Consider the following 12,332-nt stretch of genomic DNA (forward strand, 5'->3'; position numbering starts at 1 on the left):
AGACTTATTAGATCGATAGACTGTGCATAGACTAGATTATTACGGCTGCCTGAGGTTTGGCGGGAACGAACTTCTATACACCGTGTAAAGCGGCGTTTCAACCTTGCCCTTCAGTATCTGCGTCGGCTCCCCGGTCGTGCTGAGCCCGTCCGCCTTGTTGACCGTCTCCGGGGAGCTGAGGAACGACTGCAGCTTCTGATCGTTCTTCTTCCAGTGCGGGTTCTTCCTGTCGCTCTTGTGCCCAGCCTCCATGGACAGGAACCGACCTCGGCCCTTCTCCGGTCGTCCAAACATGTTGTGCAAACCGCCCGGCGCCGCCTCCGCCGCCTCCCACCCGCCAAACTTTTTCTTGGCCCAGCGCGCGCAGAACTCGTCGTCCTCGCCGCCCCATCCCCAGAACGTGGTCGCGAACCCGTTGATGTCCCTGAAGAATTCCTTCCTGGACATGAACACCCCGCTGCAGTACCTGTTGTAGGGTATCTTGTATCCAAACTGGGAAATCTCCGTGGACAGGTGCCTGGCGTCCATCCCCTCCATGGAGCTGTACCTGTAGTCGACGCCCGGCAGCGGGAGCATGTCCACGTCGTGGAACACCACGTAGTCAACCTCGGGCTCGGCGAACTTATACGCCACGTTCAGGGCCCAGCCGCGGTTGAAAGACCCGCCCGCCATCTGTTCGCCTACGTATATCCTGAAAGGGACGCCTTGCCCGTGGAGAAACGTTCGCAGGTGCGACGCGAAAACCTCGAGCTGATCCCTCCTATCCCGGTACGGTACGCACACTCCGAGCACCTCCCGCTGCCACACCACGGACGCGTCACCGGGCACCACCGTGTGGTGAAGCGTGGCGCTTCCCCCCTTGGTGGCGAAGTTTGCGGCGGCGGCGCCGATGAGCGAGTTGATGCTCTGCGGCAGCATTGACGATTTCTTCTCCTCCGCCGGCGCCTCCGGTTCCGGCGCGACCACGTGCCTGTCTCCGTGGCACGCCTTCGCGGCGGCGGCGTCCGCGTGCTCCTGAGCCCTCTGTAGCACCATGCTCTGCCACCGCTGCGCCTGTTTCTCCACCGCGCGTATCTTATCCTCGAGCACGGCGTCGCACGAGCCGTCTCCAACCGCGTCTGCGGATGCGCCGTTTCCGGCACCCGTCCCGCCCGCTCTCTTCCTCTCGGGCGTATCGAACGCCCCCGCGTGGTCGTCCAGGCCGTCGCCGCCAGCTCCGTCGCTCCTACTCTTCGAGTCACCTCCCCCGCGACCCCTTCCCGCGCCAACCCCGGCCCTGGTGGACTCGGACGCGAACGGACCGGTCCCGTCGCCCTTGTCCACGCTGATGGCATCCTTCCCGAGGCTCCGCTGCAGCGCGACGAGTTCCTTGATCTCTTCGGGGCTGGCCGCGCTGAGCTGATAGGCTATCGTGCTCCGATCGATACTGTGACCTATGAGCACGGACTGGCCCGGACGATCCCGCGCGTACCTCGTCGCCAAGCCCGCGAGGAACACCAGCGCGAGGGTGCCGACGAGGCGCTTGCGACTGACGAGCAGGCGGAATCGCGCGCGACGACCGCGGTCCTCGTGGCCGACGGCGACACCCTGCACGAACCTCGGCATAGCGACTCACGCGCCGCCGACTCGACTCGCACCCACGCCCTCTTCCAGGGGCCCGACCCTACTCCGGCCGCTCCGCCTGTCCGCGGCCTCAATTCTGCCCAGGACAGGATTCGAGCACTGCAGGATTGTCCTTCAGGATGAGCGCGTGAAAACGATCGCCAGGCTCACTGGAGAGCGCACGACAGAGGGTCGCGCCGGTCGGAGAGACCCGCTCCCGTCGTTTTGATCGATACATCTGTCACCATGGACGTGTTATCGATGATCATGGCCCTCTTCTTCATGCTGCTCGCCGTCTGGTCGCAGTCTCAGCTCGCGGCCCTGCAGCAGCCCAAAAGCGAGGCGGCGCCCGCGTTGGAGATCCTCTACAGCAAGCGGGTGGTGACGCGCGGGGCCGTCATCGCAGCGGCGGTACACGTCTCCGACGGGCGCGTACAGTCCATCGTGCCGATGCGTAATGCTCCTAAGGGCCCGAAGGTGCGCTCCACCGCATCGCACGACCCGCCAACCGCCCCCGGTCGATCCCTAGGTTTTATCCCGACGCCCGAAGTTCCACGAACGACCTAACGTTCGCCCCGATTCTCCCCGCTCATCCGACCGCAGGTGACCGACTACGGCAGACTCGCCATCTCCCCGGGCCTTGTGGACGTCCACGTCCACCTAAACGAGCCCGGGCGAGAGGAATGGGAGGGCTTTGAGACCGGCACCAAGGCTGCCGCTACGGGAGGCGTCACAACCGTCGTAGACATGCCGCTGAACTCGTACCCCACCATCTGCGACGCGGCCACGTTCGACGGCAAGATCGCCGCGTCCAAGGGCAAGCTGCACGTGGACGTGGCCTTCTGGGGCGGGCTCGTGCCCCAGAACGCGCACAACGAGACTGTGCTCGACGAGCTCATCGAGCGGGGCGTCGTCGGTTTGAAGACGTTTATGTCGCCGTCGGGCATCGGAGACTTTGAGCAGAGCTTCAAGCCGGACCTGGAGGCGGCACTCAAGACGCTGGCCAAGCACCAGGTGCCTCTCATGGCCCACGCGGAGCTTCCCTCGGACGTGGACCTTGATCCCAACGCTGATCCCAGGAAATACGCCACCTACCTTGCGACTCGGCCGCGCAAGTGGGAGCAGGTGAGAACACACTTCGTATCGCGCATCTTTGGTTTTCTCGGCTCAGCGCGTCTGGCCTCTGCTCGCGTGGATGACGAGCGAACGTGAGCGATCACGTGCAAACAGCTAATCTTCTCACGGAGATGCCCGCGCCGGTGTACGGCCGGGATTTGACGAGAACAAAAAGAATGTCATCCTTGCACTGACATGTGAGCAGAGGCTGCTCGGTTTGTTGGTTTTTCACCCGGACTTTGCGAGTAGGGACGGGAGACGCGGGATACGGTGACTTGATACCTCACCAGTAAGCGGAGACCGTTTTGTTTTTCAACACCTCGCTACATTACACATTGTGAAGGCCTTAGTATCAATCGGAAGTCCCTCCTGCATTTGGTGGAGGTGACTTGAAGCAAACTTTGGTACACTCCACCCGGTGGTTGTTTCTCGTTCATCCGCATTGGAGCTCACCCTCTTCTTCCCTTATCGCCGCAGGATGCGATTGCTCAGCTCGTGGAGATAGCCAGCACCACCGAGGGTGCGCCCATCCACATCGCGCATGTTTCAGACGCCGACAGCCTCGAGATGATCGCCGAGGCGGGTCGCCAGGGCAAGAGGATCACCTCTGAGACTTGCACCCACTACCTCACATTTGCCGCTGAGGAAATCCCGGACGGCAGCACGCTTCACAAATGCGCGCCCCCAATCAGGGAGGCAGAGAACCGCGAGAGGCTCTGGGAGGGCATTAAGAATGGAACCCTCACCTTCGTCAGCAGCGACCACTCCCCCGCTCCTCCAGAGGATAAGCTCGTGGAGGAGGGTGACTTTCTCCGCGCATGGGGTGGGATCTCGAGCCTGCAGTTTTCTCTTCCGGCGACATGGACGCAGGCACTTGCTCGAGGACTGACCCTGGCGGACGTTGCCGGTGCGTAACCCATCTTCATGGCATCGTCGTGTGTTTCCGTTCGAACCTGCTATTGTCTCGGTTATTGGTTTGCCCGGTGCGGGAGGGACGGGTTCCGTGGGATAGGGTGGCTTGATACCCCACCTGTACGCGGTAACTATCAACACTTACATATCCCCGCTAAATTACACGCTGTGGAGGCCTTGGTATCAATCGGAAGTCCCGCCTGCATTTGGTGTCGGTGACTTGAAGCAAACCTTGGTAAATTTTTTCGCTCGGAGCTGGCTCGTGCCCGCCACCCATCGCCTCGTTCGCCGGCTTGACTCTATTGTTTCCCCCTTTGCGCCAACAGAGATTTGGAGCGCCCGTCCCGCCGCGGTTGTCGGCCTCGGCGCCAAGGGGACCATCTCCGCTGGAAAGGATGCAGATTTCGTGGTGTGGGACCCAGAGGCTGAGATCACGGTCGGTGAGGATTGGAAGGTTGAGCACAAGCACAAGCTCACCCCTTACCACGGCATGAAGATGAAGGGCAAGATTGTCGCCACGTACCTCCGCGGCGAGAAGATTTATTCGTCGTCAGATGAGAGGGGCAAGTACTCTCACAACCACAGGGCCGCGGGGCCCTACGGTCGACCCCTGTTGCGCAAGTAGTGCGCGCGTGGGTCGATGTACATAGCTTGAGCATAGAATGAGATTAATCTTAAAGCGCTCGCTCACTGCCCGCATTTCCTCGGCGGTTTCTTTGCACCTGCTGGGTCGTTCACCGGGGTCAGCCATGCCCTCGCCGGTGCCCCGTCGCTCCCTTCCACCTTCAATGGGGCGCAGTGCAGCCACCACCAACCAACGTCGATCTTATCCTCGTCCAGGACCAAACCCTCGATTGGCACGATGCCGTGGTCCAGCAGAGCGACGTGCGCCTCCGCCAGGTGGTCCAGCGCAGCGACGGACAGGTAGTCAATCCCTATCGCTCGGATGTCCGGCCTGTGCTCCACCAGCCACTTGGCTCCCTCCGTGTCGAAGGCCACGTAGTCAGGGGTGAATGCCGTGGTGTGCATCAGTTTCCGCCGGGTGTTGTCCGTGCGGATGATGAGCCTCGATACCGCGTTGGGGATGCCCAACGCCTCGAGCGCCTCCCTGTTCAGCACGGGCACATCGTACGCCTCGATGAGCAGCGCCGGTCCGTTCATGGCGCCGATATCCACCGTCTCCATCCCCTGCTGGTTCTTCCAGGGGACGAAATGCCTCGGCGCGTCCACGTGGGTCCCAGTGTGCGCGCTGAACGTCAGCTCAGACGCGTTCGCATCGTCGCCGTTCAGCATGGACCAGGTCTCCGTGCGATGCCCCTCGCCCAACCCGGTCTCGCTCAGCCACGTGGGCAGCGATGCTCTGATGGTGGCGGTGATGTCCACGATGTGCCCGCCATGGCCGTCATTGGGGGAGGAGCACATCCCCTGGCCGTTCGCGGGGACGGCCAGCAGGACTGCCAGCAGGGACAGCTGCAGGGCAGGCGCCATTGTTTGTGAGCTCTTTTTGCGAAGTTGTTCGAGAGTTTCAGTGCCGAGGTGCGCCGCGGCGGGATGGTGCTCACGGTGACGTCGCTGCTCGAGGTGGATGGGTGCCCGCCGATAAAGCTGCGGGAGGAGCGCGACAACGAGGACGTGCCCCTGCGCACGGGCTGTCGCGTGTGGTCGTGCGCACGCCTCCTGGCGGAGTGGCTCGCCAACAGGAGCGGCGGCGGCGAAGATGATGGCGCCGGTCCCATCGTCGTCGGCCGCGACGTCCTGGAGCTCGGAGCCGGCACGGGCGCCGTGGGCCTCACGTGCGCGGCCCTCGGCGCAAGTTCCGTCACCATGACCGACAGGGACGAGGCCGCGCTCGCTCTCATGCACACCAACGCGCGCATAAACGGGCACTACGACGCATCCTCGACGTGCGAGGTGTGCGTCCAGGGCCTCGACTGGGGCGACCCCGCCACCTACATCCAGGGCGCGAGCTACGACCTCGTCGTCGCCGCGGATGTCCTCTACCTACCGGAGCATTGCGCCGCGCTCCCCGACGCCGTGGCCGCGCACCTAGCGCCCGGAGGTGAGGTTGTCGTCGCGTGCGGGCTTCGACGCGCCGGGCTCCTCGAAGCGCTGGTGGACTCGCTTCGATCGGTGGGTCTGGACGATGTCTGCGTGGACCTCGGCACGTTGGGGCTCGACCCCGTAGATGGCGCCGATGCACGCAACAGGGCAGCCGCGGCGGTCACCGCGAGCGAGCACGCGCACGACGGCGCGCAGATATCCGCCGCGGGCGGGTACGCGTTGGTGACGGCGTCGGTTAAGGCGGACTGGAAGCCGCCGGAGAGGCTGTCCGCTCGGGCGGTGGCGGACGCGAAGCGGGAGAGGGAGGAGGAGGAACGGAACGAGGAGGAACGGAACGAGGCGGAACGGAACGAGGCGGATCGACCGCGGATTCGCGGCGAAGGGAACCGAACTCCCGGCGCCGTCGCCTCGGAGACGGCGGCGACCCGGGAAGAGGACCAGCTCGGCGGGGAACCCAGCGAGATCGACTCGGACGCCAACAGCGCCATGGGCGACTTTCTCGACGACTTCGAAGACCTCGGCGTGGACGCCGGCGCGCCCGTGACGCGTGCGGTCCCGGCGTCTGACGACGACGACGAGGACGAGGTCGATACCCTCCCGCCGTACCGCGTGCACCCATCCCCGGCGGAGGTTGCCTCCGGGGCACCCTCCGCCTCCACCATCGCCGCCGCGGCGGACTCGCTCGCGAGGAACGGGTTCGTGGTCCTCGAGGCGGAAGATGGCGCGGGTCTGGTCGCTAGCGACGTGCTCGACTCCGCGCTGGCTGCGAGCGACGGCTACCTGGACCGACTCTTGGCGGCGGCGAAGGCGAAGGGCCTTCGGGTGGATTCCGACATCTTCAGGTTCGCGGAGTTGTGCAGCCGCGCTCAGGGGGGACGTAGATTTGACGTCACCGCCGAGCGAAGGCGGTGCGGGAACGGCGGCTCGATCACCCTCCCGCCGAGGCCCTATCCCACCTCGGATGACGAGTCGGCAGCCGCAGCCGCGACGGATGCGTGGGACGGGTTACGTCGCGCGGTGGACCCCTGGGTCTCCTCCGCGCTCCTCAGATCGGGTCTCATGGTCGAGAACGACGGGAAAGGTGCGACGTTTGGCGTCACCGCGGTTGGGTGCGTCACGTCGCTGCCGTCCGCGCCCGAGCAGCACTTCCACGCCGACGGGAGGGAGCGGGGCATCGTGAACGTCTTCGTGCCGCTGGTCGACGTCCCCGCCTCGATGGGACCCACGCACTTTCGCCGCGGGTCGCACGCGTGGGATCACGACTCCCCGTACCTGACTAGGGAGCAGAGACGGGCCCAGGAGGGCGCGGAGGATGTGGTTCCCGAGCTGAGGCGCGGGTCCGTATTGATGTACGATTACAGGGTGTTCCACCGGGGCGGCGCCAACCTGACGGGCAAACGGAGGCCGGTGGCGTACGTCATGTACGCGCGCGACGGGACGGAGGACACGTGGAACTTTCCGGATGAGTCGGTGTGGGACCCGGACAGCACCGGCGCCGGATGAACCGGTTTATGAGCGACGCGTATGATAGCCAATAGAAGTTAGAAGATGGGTCGTTAAAGATATTTCGAAACCCCGCTGGAACTAAACGAGGAGGTTACTCAACCTCGGACAGGTAATCCGCCACCTCCGCCGACGTCAGCACCCTGAACTTCCTGTCCTCCGCGACGATACCGATCTCGATGTTCTCCGCGCTGATCTGACCGTCGAACCCCTCCTTGAGCGTGAGGATGGCGGTGTGGATGGCATCCTCCAGCTCCATGTCCTCCGAGTACCTCTTCTCCAGGAACGTCTTGGCGTTGACCATGTTCTTGCCGATCGCGCTCGCCTTCCACGCGAAGTACGTTCCGGAGGGATCCACCTGGTACAGCTGCGGCCCGTTGGAGTCGAATCCGGCCATGAGGAGGGAGACCCCGAAGGGCCTGACGCCTCCCCGCTGGGTGAACTCCTGCATCACCGACGCCGTCTCCCTCACGATTTGCGAGCAGGGCACGAGCTCGTGGTAGGTGCGGTAGTACACCTGCGTCTCCTTGCGGGTCTTCTTCGTCAGCACCCTGAAGTCCGGTCCCATCCCGCTGTAGGTCATGCCAATCTCGGGCGTCAGCTGCGCGATCTTCTCCACGGTGGTCTCGTCCACCAGCGTCGAGGGAAGCTTCTTTTCGGTGGCAAGAACCACGCCGTTAACCGCGCGGATGCCCAAAGATGTCGCGCCGCTCTGCACCGCGGCGAGCGCGTGCTTAATCTGCACAAGCTCGCCGCTGGAGTTGAAGGTGGTGAGCGAGTAGTTCGACCTCGAGTCTGCCATCGCTCCCGTTTACCCTAAAATCACTTTCAGATCTCCTCGTCGAGATCCGCGCGTCCGTCGCTTCTCCGGCGGGGACTTTCGAAGCTGAGGTGCCTCGGGGTCTACGTTTGGGTCCGCCCGAACGTTCCCCGCGCTATACTCGAACCCTCGAGTCGCGCTCGTGTTGTGGGAACGGGGGGATCACCGATCGACGTTTCAAATGGGAACCCCAGAAATTGCAGCCGACCAAAAACTGGACGGACATTTTTCCACAAACAGGTAACAACACGTAACAACGCTACAGCCATCCCGCTACCGCGCCCACGCTGCCGCCCACGCAGCAAATAGCGACGCTCTTGACTAAGGCGACCAGCTTGGCCCGTGCCTTGGCCCTCATCTCCATCAACTCCTCCTCCAGTATCGCCTTTCCCTCCGCGTTGTTTGTCTTTGCGAGAGGCCGCTTGACCGCGTACTTGACCTTCCGCAACGACCCCCGCAGCACCGACGCCGCGCCACTCTCCAGCGCCTTCTGAATCTTGGCCTTGACGATGGGCCCCACCGCCGTCTTTACCATCCCGATCGCGGGTTGTAGCAGCATCCTCTGTGCGACGTAGAACCCGAACCCCTTGGTGGCACCGTGGCATGCAACTCTCCAAGAACTCCACTCCACCCGACTGAAGTACGTCCTGGCGAACCCGTGGAATTCGTCCCTGTCCAAGTGGCCGTCACTGTCGGCGTCGTACCGCCTCAGTACAGTCTCCTCGCTTTCCTTTATCCTTGGCAGCTTCTTGCCACCGCCCGTCTTCTGGTCCAGCCGTTCCCACAACATCGTCATAGCGGCCCCAAGCTCTGTTCTGTCCAACTTGCCGTCCCCTTCGTGCCCGTCCCCGTCATCGTCGTTGAGCTTACAGCACTTGTCGAACACCTGATCGATGATGGTGGTAAACTCCTTCGAGAGGATGAGGTCGATCCACATCTGGCGCAGGGTCTTGACGTTCCTCGTGTGCTGTATCGCCTTAACCTTGTCGTTCACTGTCTTGTCGTCTATCACCTCCTCTTCCATCCGCTCAACAGCGGCGACCACGTTCTTGACCTTGGTGCCCATGTCCTTGAACAGTTTTGTCACGGGGTTGTCGTCGTTGTGGGGTGGGTTTTCTTCATGCGGAGCCCCGACGGGCTCCTGACCCGACGCGGGTGCCTCGTCGATCGGGGCGCCCTCCATTTTGGTGGAATGTTGCCAACTCATCATCCACCCTGCCAAAAAGCTGCCAAGCGCGTTGAGGATCTCGGTCTGTAAACCGTGATGCGCTCCAGCCAATCAGCGTTCGACTGCGCGAGCGGAATGACAGTCTGACCTGGCGTCAATATAATCTGCCGTGAGCCGGGGGCCCGACGCGTAGTTCGCAGTCGCGACGATGACGACGACGTCGTTGGCCGCGGGCGCCGTCGCGGTCCCGCGCGCGATGCGCGTTGGCGCTCGCGTGAGTCGACGCCGGTCGATCGCGCGGCGCCGAACACTCACCACCCCGCGCGCCGGCTTCCTCGACGACATGGGCGTCGGGGACCTCGGGACCTCATCCCCGTCGTCCTCCGCGCCGGTGGAGCTGGCGAACTCGATCGGGAGCGCCGTCGGTCGCACGTACACCGAGCTCTTCCCGGACCTGCCCTCCGAGGTTCTCGGCGTGAGCGTCCCGGACACCGCCAGGGCCCTCGCGGACGCCGCCAGACCCGCCACTGATGCCGCGTTCCAAACCTTACCCGACGACGCAAAGTCGGGCCTGTCCGATTGGTGGCAGAGGGAGGTGGACAGCGGGTTCACGCTCGTCACCGGCAACGCCGAGTACGAGCTCGCGCTCGCGCTTCTCGTGTTCCTGTGGGCCACGGGCAGGCCCGGCGTGTTCGGCGGGGCGTTCGATGCCTACTTCGCCAACGCGTTCGACGCGGTGCTGCTGAACAAAAAGTTCGACAAGGATTCAATCAAGATAAGGGGCAAGCTCGGGGACGGTTCGTTCGGGTCCGTGTCGTACGCGGAGGACACGGACACGGGCAGGGAGCTCGTGGTCAAGCAGGCGAAGAGCGTGCAGGGCGCCGCGCAGCTCCAGAACGCGGAGGAGTACATGAACAGGAGGGTGCGCCGCGCGCCGCTTGTGGCGTCGGGTTGCGCCAAGTACCTGGGCTCTTACGAGGTCGTCGAGGGCGCGTCTTCGCCGACGCTGGTGTGGGCGTTCGAGGGTGACGTGACGCTCGAGGAGCTCATCGTCCGACGGGATTTCCCCGAGTGCGTGGAGGAGCTGCTGTACGGCGGGGCTCAGGGCGGGGACGACTACGCCAAACGCACGAGCAAGGTTGCCAAATCCGTGCTGAGGAACCTGCTGTCCACGCTGGCTGGTCTGCACGACATTGGCATCGTGCACAGGGACGTCAAGCCCGCTAACCTGGTGTTCATGGGGCGCAAATTCAAGCTCGTGGACTTTGGTGCCGCGGCTGATCTCAGGACGGGCAAAAACTACGAGCCAGAGCAGGGTCTGCTGGATCCGTTTTACTCCCCGCCGGAGAATTTCATCATGCCGGAGAGGATCCCGGCGCCGCCACCGCTGCGACCGCTGACCGCGTCGCTGTCGCCCCTGGTGTGGGGTACGTTCCTCCCCGACCTTTTCGACTCGTTCTCCGCGGGCCTGGTATTTCTGCAGATGTGCGTGCCCCAGCTGAGGGGGCGCAAGGTGATGGACCCCAACGGGTCGTTCCGTCGACTCCTCGAGGAGAACAACTACGACCTGAGGAAGTGGAGGAAGGTGGTGGAGCCGCAGGGCTGGGATTTCTCGGCTCTGGACGCGAACCTCGGGCTGGGATGGGACCTCGCGTGCAGGTTGGTTTGCAAGCGGAACTTCCTGCAGCGCGGCAGGCTGGGGTGCAACACAGCACTGCTCCACCCGTTCTTCTGGACGCCATAATGACTTCGACATATACGAAGGTATTAAATAACGGTGATATTAGTCCTGCTTGAGCCCCGCGAGCATGGACCTATCGGGTGCGCCCAGGCACGACGCCCGCAAGGCGCCGACCCAGTCCGTCACATCGTCCAGGTCTGCGCTGGCGAACACCTCCATGGGCCCGCCCGGGATGGATATCACGAAGAAGTGCTTCTCCCTCAGCTTCCATTTGCTTGATTCCGCAGACTTGGCGGGGTCCCCATCACCCCCCTTGTCTTTGTCGTCCTTCTTCTTGTTGCCCTTTTCCTTGTCGTCAATTTTCTTGGACGGCAACCGGAGGCCGTCCTCGGCGTCGGGGGGATCAACCTCGTCCGGCCCGGGCTCGTACCTGTCACCACCAAAGTGCCATCCCCCAGAGGTTTGATCCCTGACGCTTACAAACAACCTGCGCACCAGCACCCTCGAAGACAGGGTGTACACCTTGGGGTTTCTGGCGAGGTCGTGCTCGAAGATGTAGAGTACGCCCGGCGTGAGCATCACATAATCATCGTTCACCACGCCGAGGATCCCGCCTCGCCTTCGCAGCCAGCCCTTCTTGACTGCATGAGGGAGGTGGGAGGGTTTTAGCATCGCGACGTTCTGCGGCTGGCCACCCCACGGTCTGCGCATGGCGATGAGCGAGGGATTGTTCATCAAGGTGAGTGCGAGGAACCATCGAGTTCGAGCGCGTCTGCTTCGACGGATCTTGTCCAACTCCACTTCGAGCTCCTCCCTCATCTCATTGCTCATATCATCTTTCCCGCCAAACAGAAGATAAGTCAAACCCCCGGAGGTGACTTTCGCCACATCTGTCATCCCTTTCGCCACCCCTTTCATGCCACTCTTGATGCCAGACTTCATAGATTTCTCAGAGGGGGGCTCTGACGACGTGTTCGGCGGGGGGAGCTCCTTGGAGTACTTCAATCGCAGGTTTTGTTCAACCTCTCTCCGTAGCTTGCCGTTTTCCCGGCCCGCCGCGAGAGCTGTGCTGTAGAACGACCAGACGATTGGACAACTGTACTTCCAGTCGTTCAACACTACGGAGATGTACGCCATGTGTGGTTTGTCGATCTTTTTGCCAAGCATCAGGGGAAAGAATGTCATATCGGAGCGCATGACGCACGCCGCTTGCACGACGACGGACATGAGGATCCTCGTGACAACCACCACAAACGAGCGCTGCATGGTGATGTAGAGCATCAAGTAGTCGCTGAACTGGAACCAGTGGACGTAACGGAGCACGTTGAGCCTCGGCTCCGTGAACAACTTGACGTGCGCCATGCGGTAAATCACGCCGACCATAATACCGCTGACCCACACGACACCAATGTACGTCATGGTCGTAAGCACCTCTGTCTGAAGTTCAGGGTCGACGTTGAGCAGGGCGA

At 62.9% G+C, this 12,332-nt stretch overlaps 8 protein-coding genes across 8 annotated transcripts; 3 read left to right on the forward strand and 5 right to left on the reverse strand.

Annotated features, from left to right (window-relative positions):
* Nucleotides 1–39: 39 nt before the first annotated feature.
* Nucleotides 40–918, reverse strand: MICPUN_80078 (glycosyltransferase family 7 protein; the record flags this gene model as incomplete). The annotated part of the gene is made up of 1 exon (XM_002500736.1): nt 40–918. One exon carries the CDS (start codon nt 916–918, stop codon nt 40–42), a length of 879 nt encoding a protein of 292 aa, XP_002500782.1.
* A 930-nt stretch (nt 919–1,848) lies between these two features.
* MICPUN_97103 (amidohydrolase) lies at nt 1,849–4,255 on the forward strand (the record flags this gene model as incomplete). The annotated part of the gene is made up of 4 exons (XM_002500292.1): nt 1,849–2,079; nt 2,206–2,727; nt 3,196–3,625; nt 3,957–4,255. The coding sequence occupies 4 exons, from the start codon at nt 1,849–1,851 to the stop codon at nt 4,253–4,255; spliced, it is 1,482 nt and encodes a 493-aa protein (XP_002500338.1).
* Nucleotides 4,256–4,317: 62 nt separating this feature from the next.
* On the reverse strand, nt 4,318–5,052 carry MICPUN_79469 (cyclase; the record flags this gene model as incomplete). The annotated part of the gene is made up of 1 exon (XM_002500737.1): nt 4,318–5,052. The coding sequence occupies one exon, from the start codon at nt 5,050–5,052 to the stop codon at nt 4,318–4,320; it is 735 nt and encodes a 244-aa protein (XP_002500783.1).
* A 129-nt stretch (nt 5,053–5,181) lies between these two features.
* On the forward strand, nt 5,182–7,194 carry MICPUN_56598 (fused protein; the record flags this gene model as incomplete). The annotated part of the gene is made up of 1 exon (XM_002500293.1): nt 5,182–7,194. One exon carries the CDS (start codon nt 5,182–5,184, stop codon nt 7,192–7,194), a length of 2,013 nt encoding a protein of 670 aa, XP_002500339.1.
* A 40-nt stretch (nt 7,195–7,234) lies between these two features.
* Nucleotides 7,235–8,138, reverse strand: MICPUN_56599 (predicted protein). Its single transcript, XM_002500738.1, has one exon. The coding sequence runs from the start codon at nt 7,994–7,996 to the stop codon at nt 7,289–7,291; it is 708 nt and encodes a 235-aa protein (XP_002500784.1). The 5' UTR covers nt 7,997–8,138; the 3' UTR covers nt 7,235–7,288.
* A 135-nt stretch (nt 8,139–8,273) lies between these two features.
* MICPUN_56600 (predicted protein) lies at nt 8,274–9,197 on the reverse strand (the record flags this gene model as incomplete). Its single annotated transcript, XM_002500739.1, has 1 exon — nt 8,274–9,197. The coding sequence occupies one exon, from the start codon at nt 9,195–9,197 to the stop codon at nt 8,274–8,276; it is 924 nt and encodes a 307-aa protein (XP_002500785.1).
* Nucleotides 9,198–9,390: 193 nt separating this feature from the next.
* MICPUN_56601 (predicted protein) lies at nt 9,391–10,929 on the forward strand (the record flags this gene model as incomplete). Its single annotated transcript, XM_002500294.1, has 1 exon — nt 9,391–10,929. One exon carries the CDS (start codon nt 9,391–9,393, stop codon nt 10,924–10,926), a length of 1,536 nt encoding a protein of 511 aa, XP_002500340.1. The 3' UTR covers nt 10,927–10,929.
* MICPUN_107850 (predicted protein) lies at nt 10,928–12,117 on the reverse strand. Its single transcript, XM_002500740.1, has one exon. It carries the CDS (start codon nt 11,998–12,000, stop codon nt 10,966–10,968), a length of 1,035 nt encoding a protein of 344 aa, XP_002500786.1. The 5' UTR covers nt 12,001–12,117; the 3' UTR covers nt 10,928–10,965.
* Nucleotides 12,118–12,332: the final 215 nt, after the last annotated feature.

This window comes from Micromonas commoda, chromosome 3 (genome assembly GCF_000090985.2).
Source record: "Micromonas commoda chromosome 3, complete sequence".
NCBI lineage: Eukaryota > Viridiplantae > Chlorophyta > Mamiellophyceae > Mamiellales > Mamiellaceae > Micromonas > Micromonas commoda.

Coding starts and splice junctions, on each gene's coding strand:
- MICPUN_56599 (XM_002500738.1), bottom strand. CDS start 7,996: ATGGCAGACTCGAGGTCGAACTACTCGCTCACCACCTTCAACTCCAGC.
- MICPUN_107850 (XM_002500740.1), bottom strand. CDS start 12,000: ATGGCGTACATCTCCGTAGTGTTGAACGACTGGAAGTACAGTTGTCCA.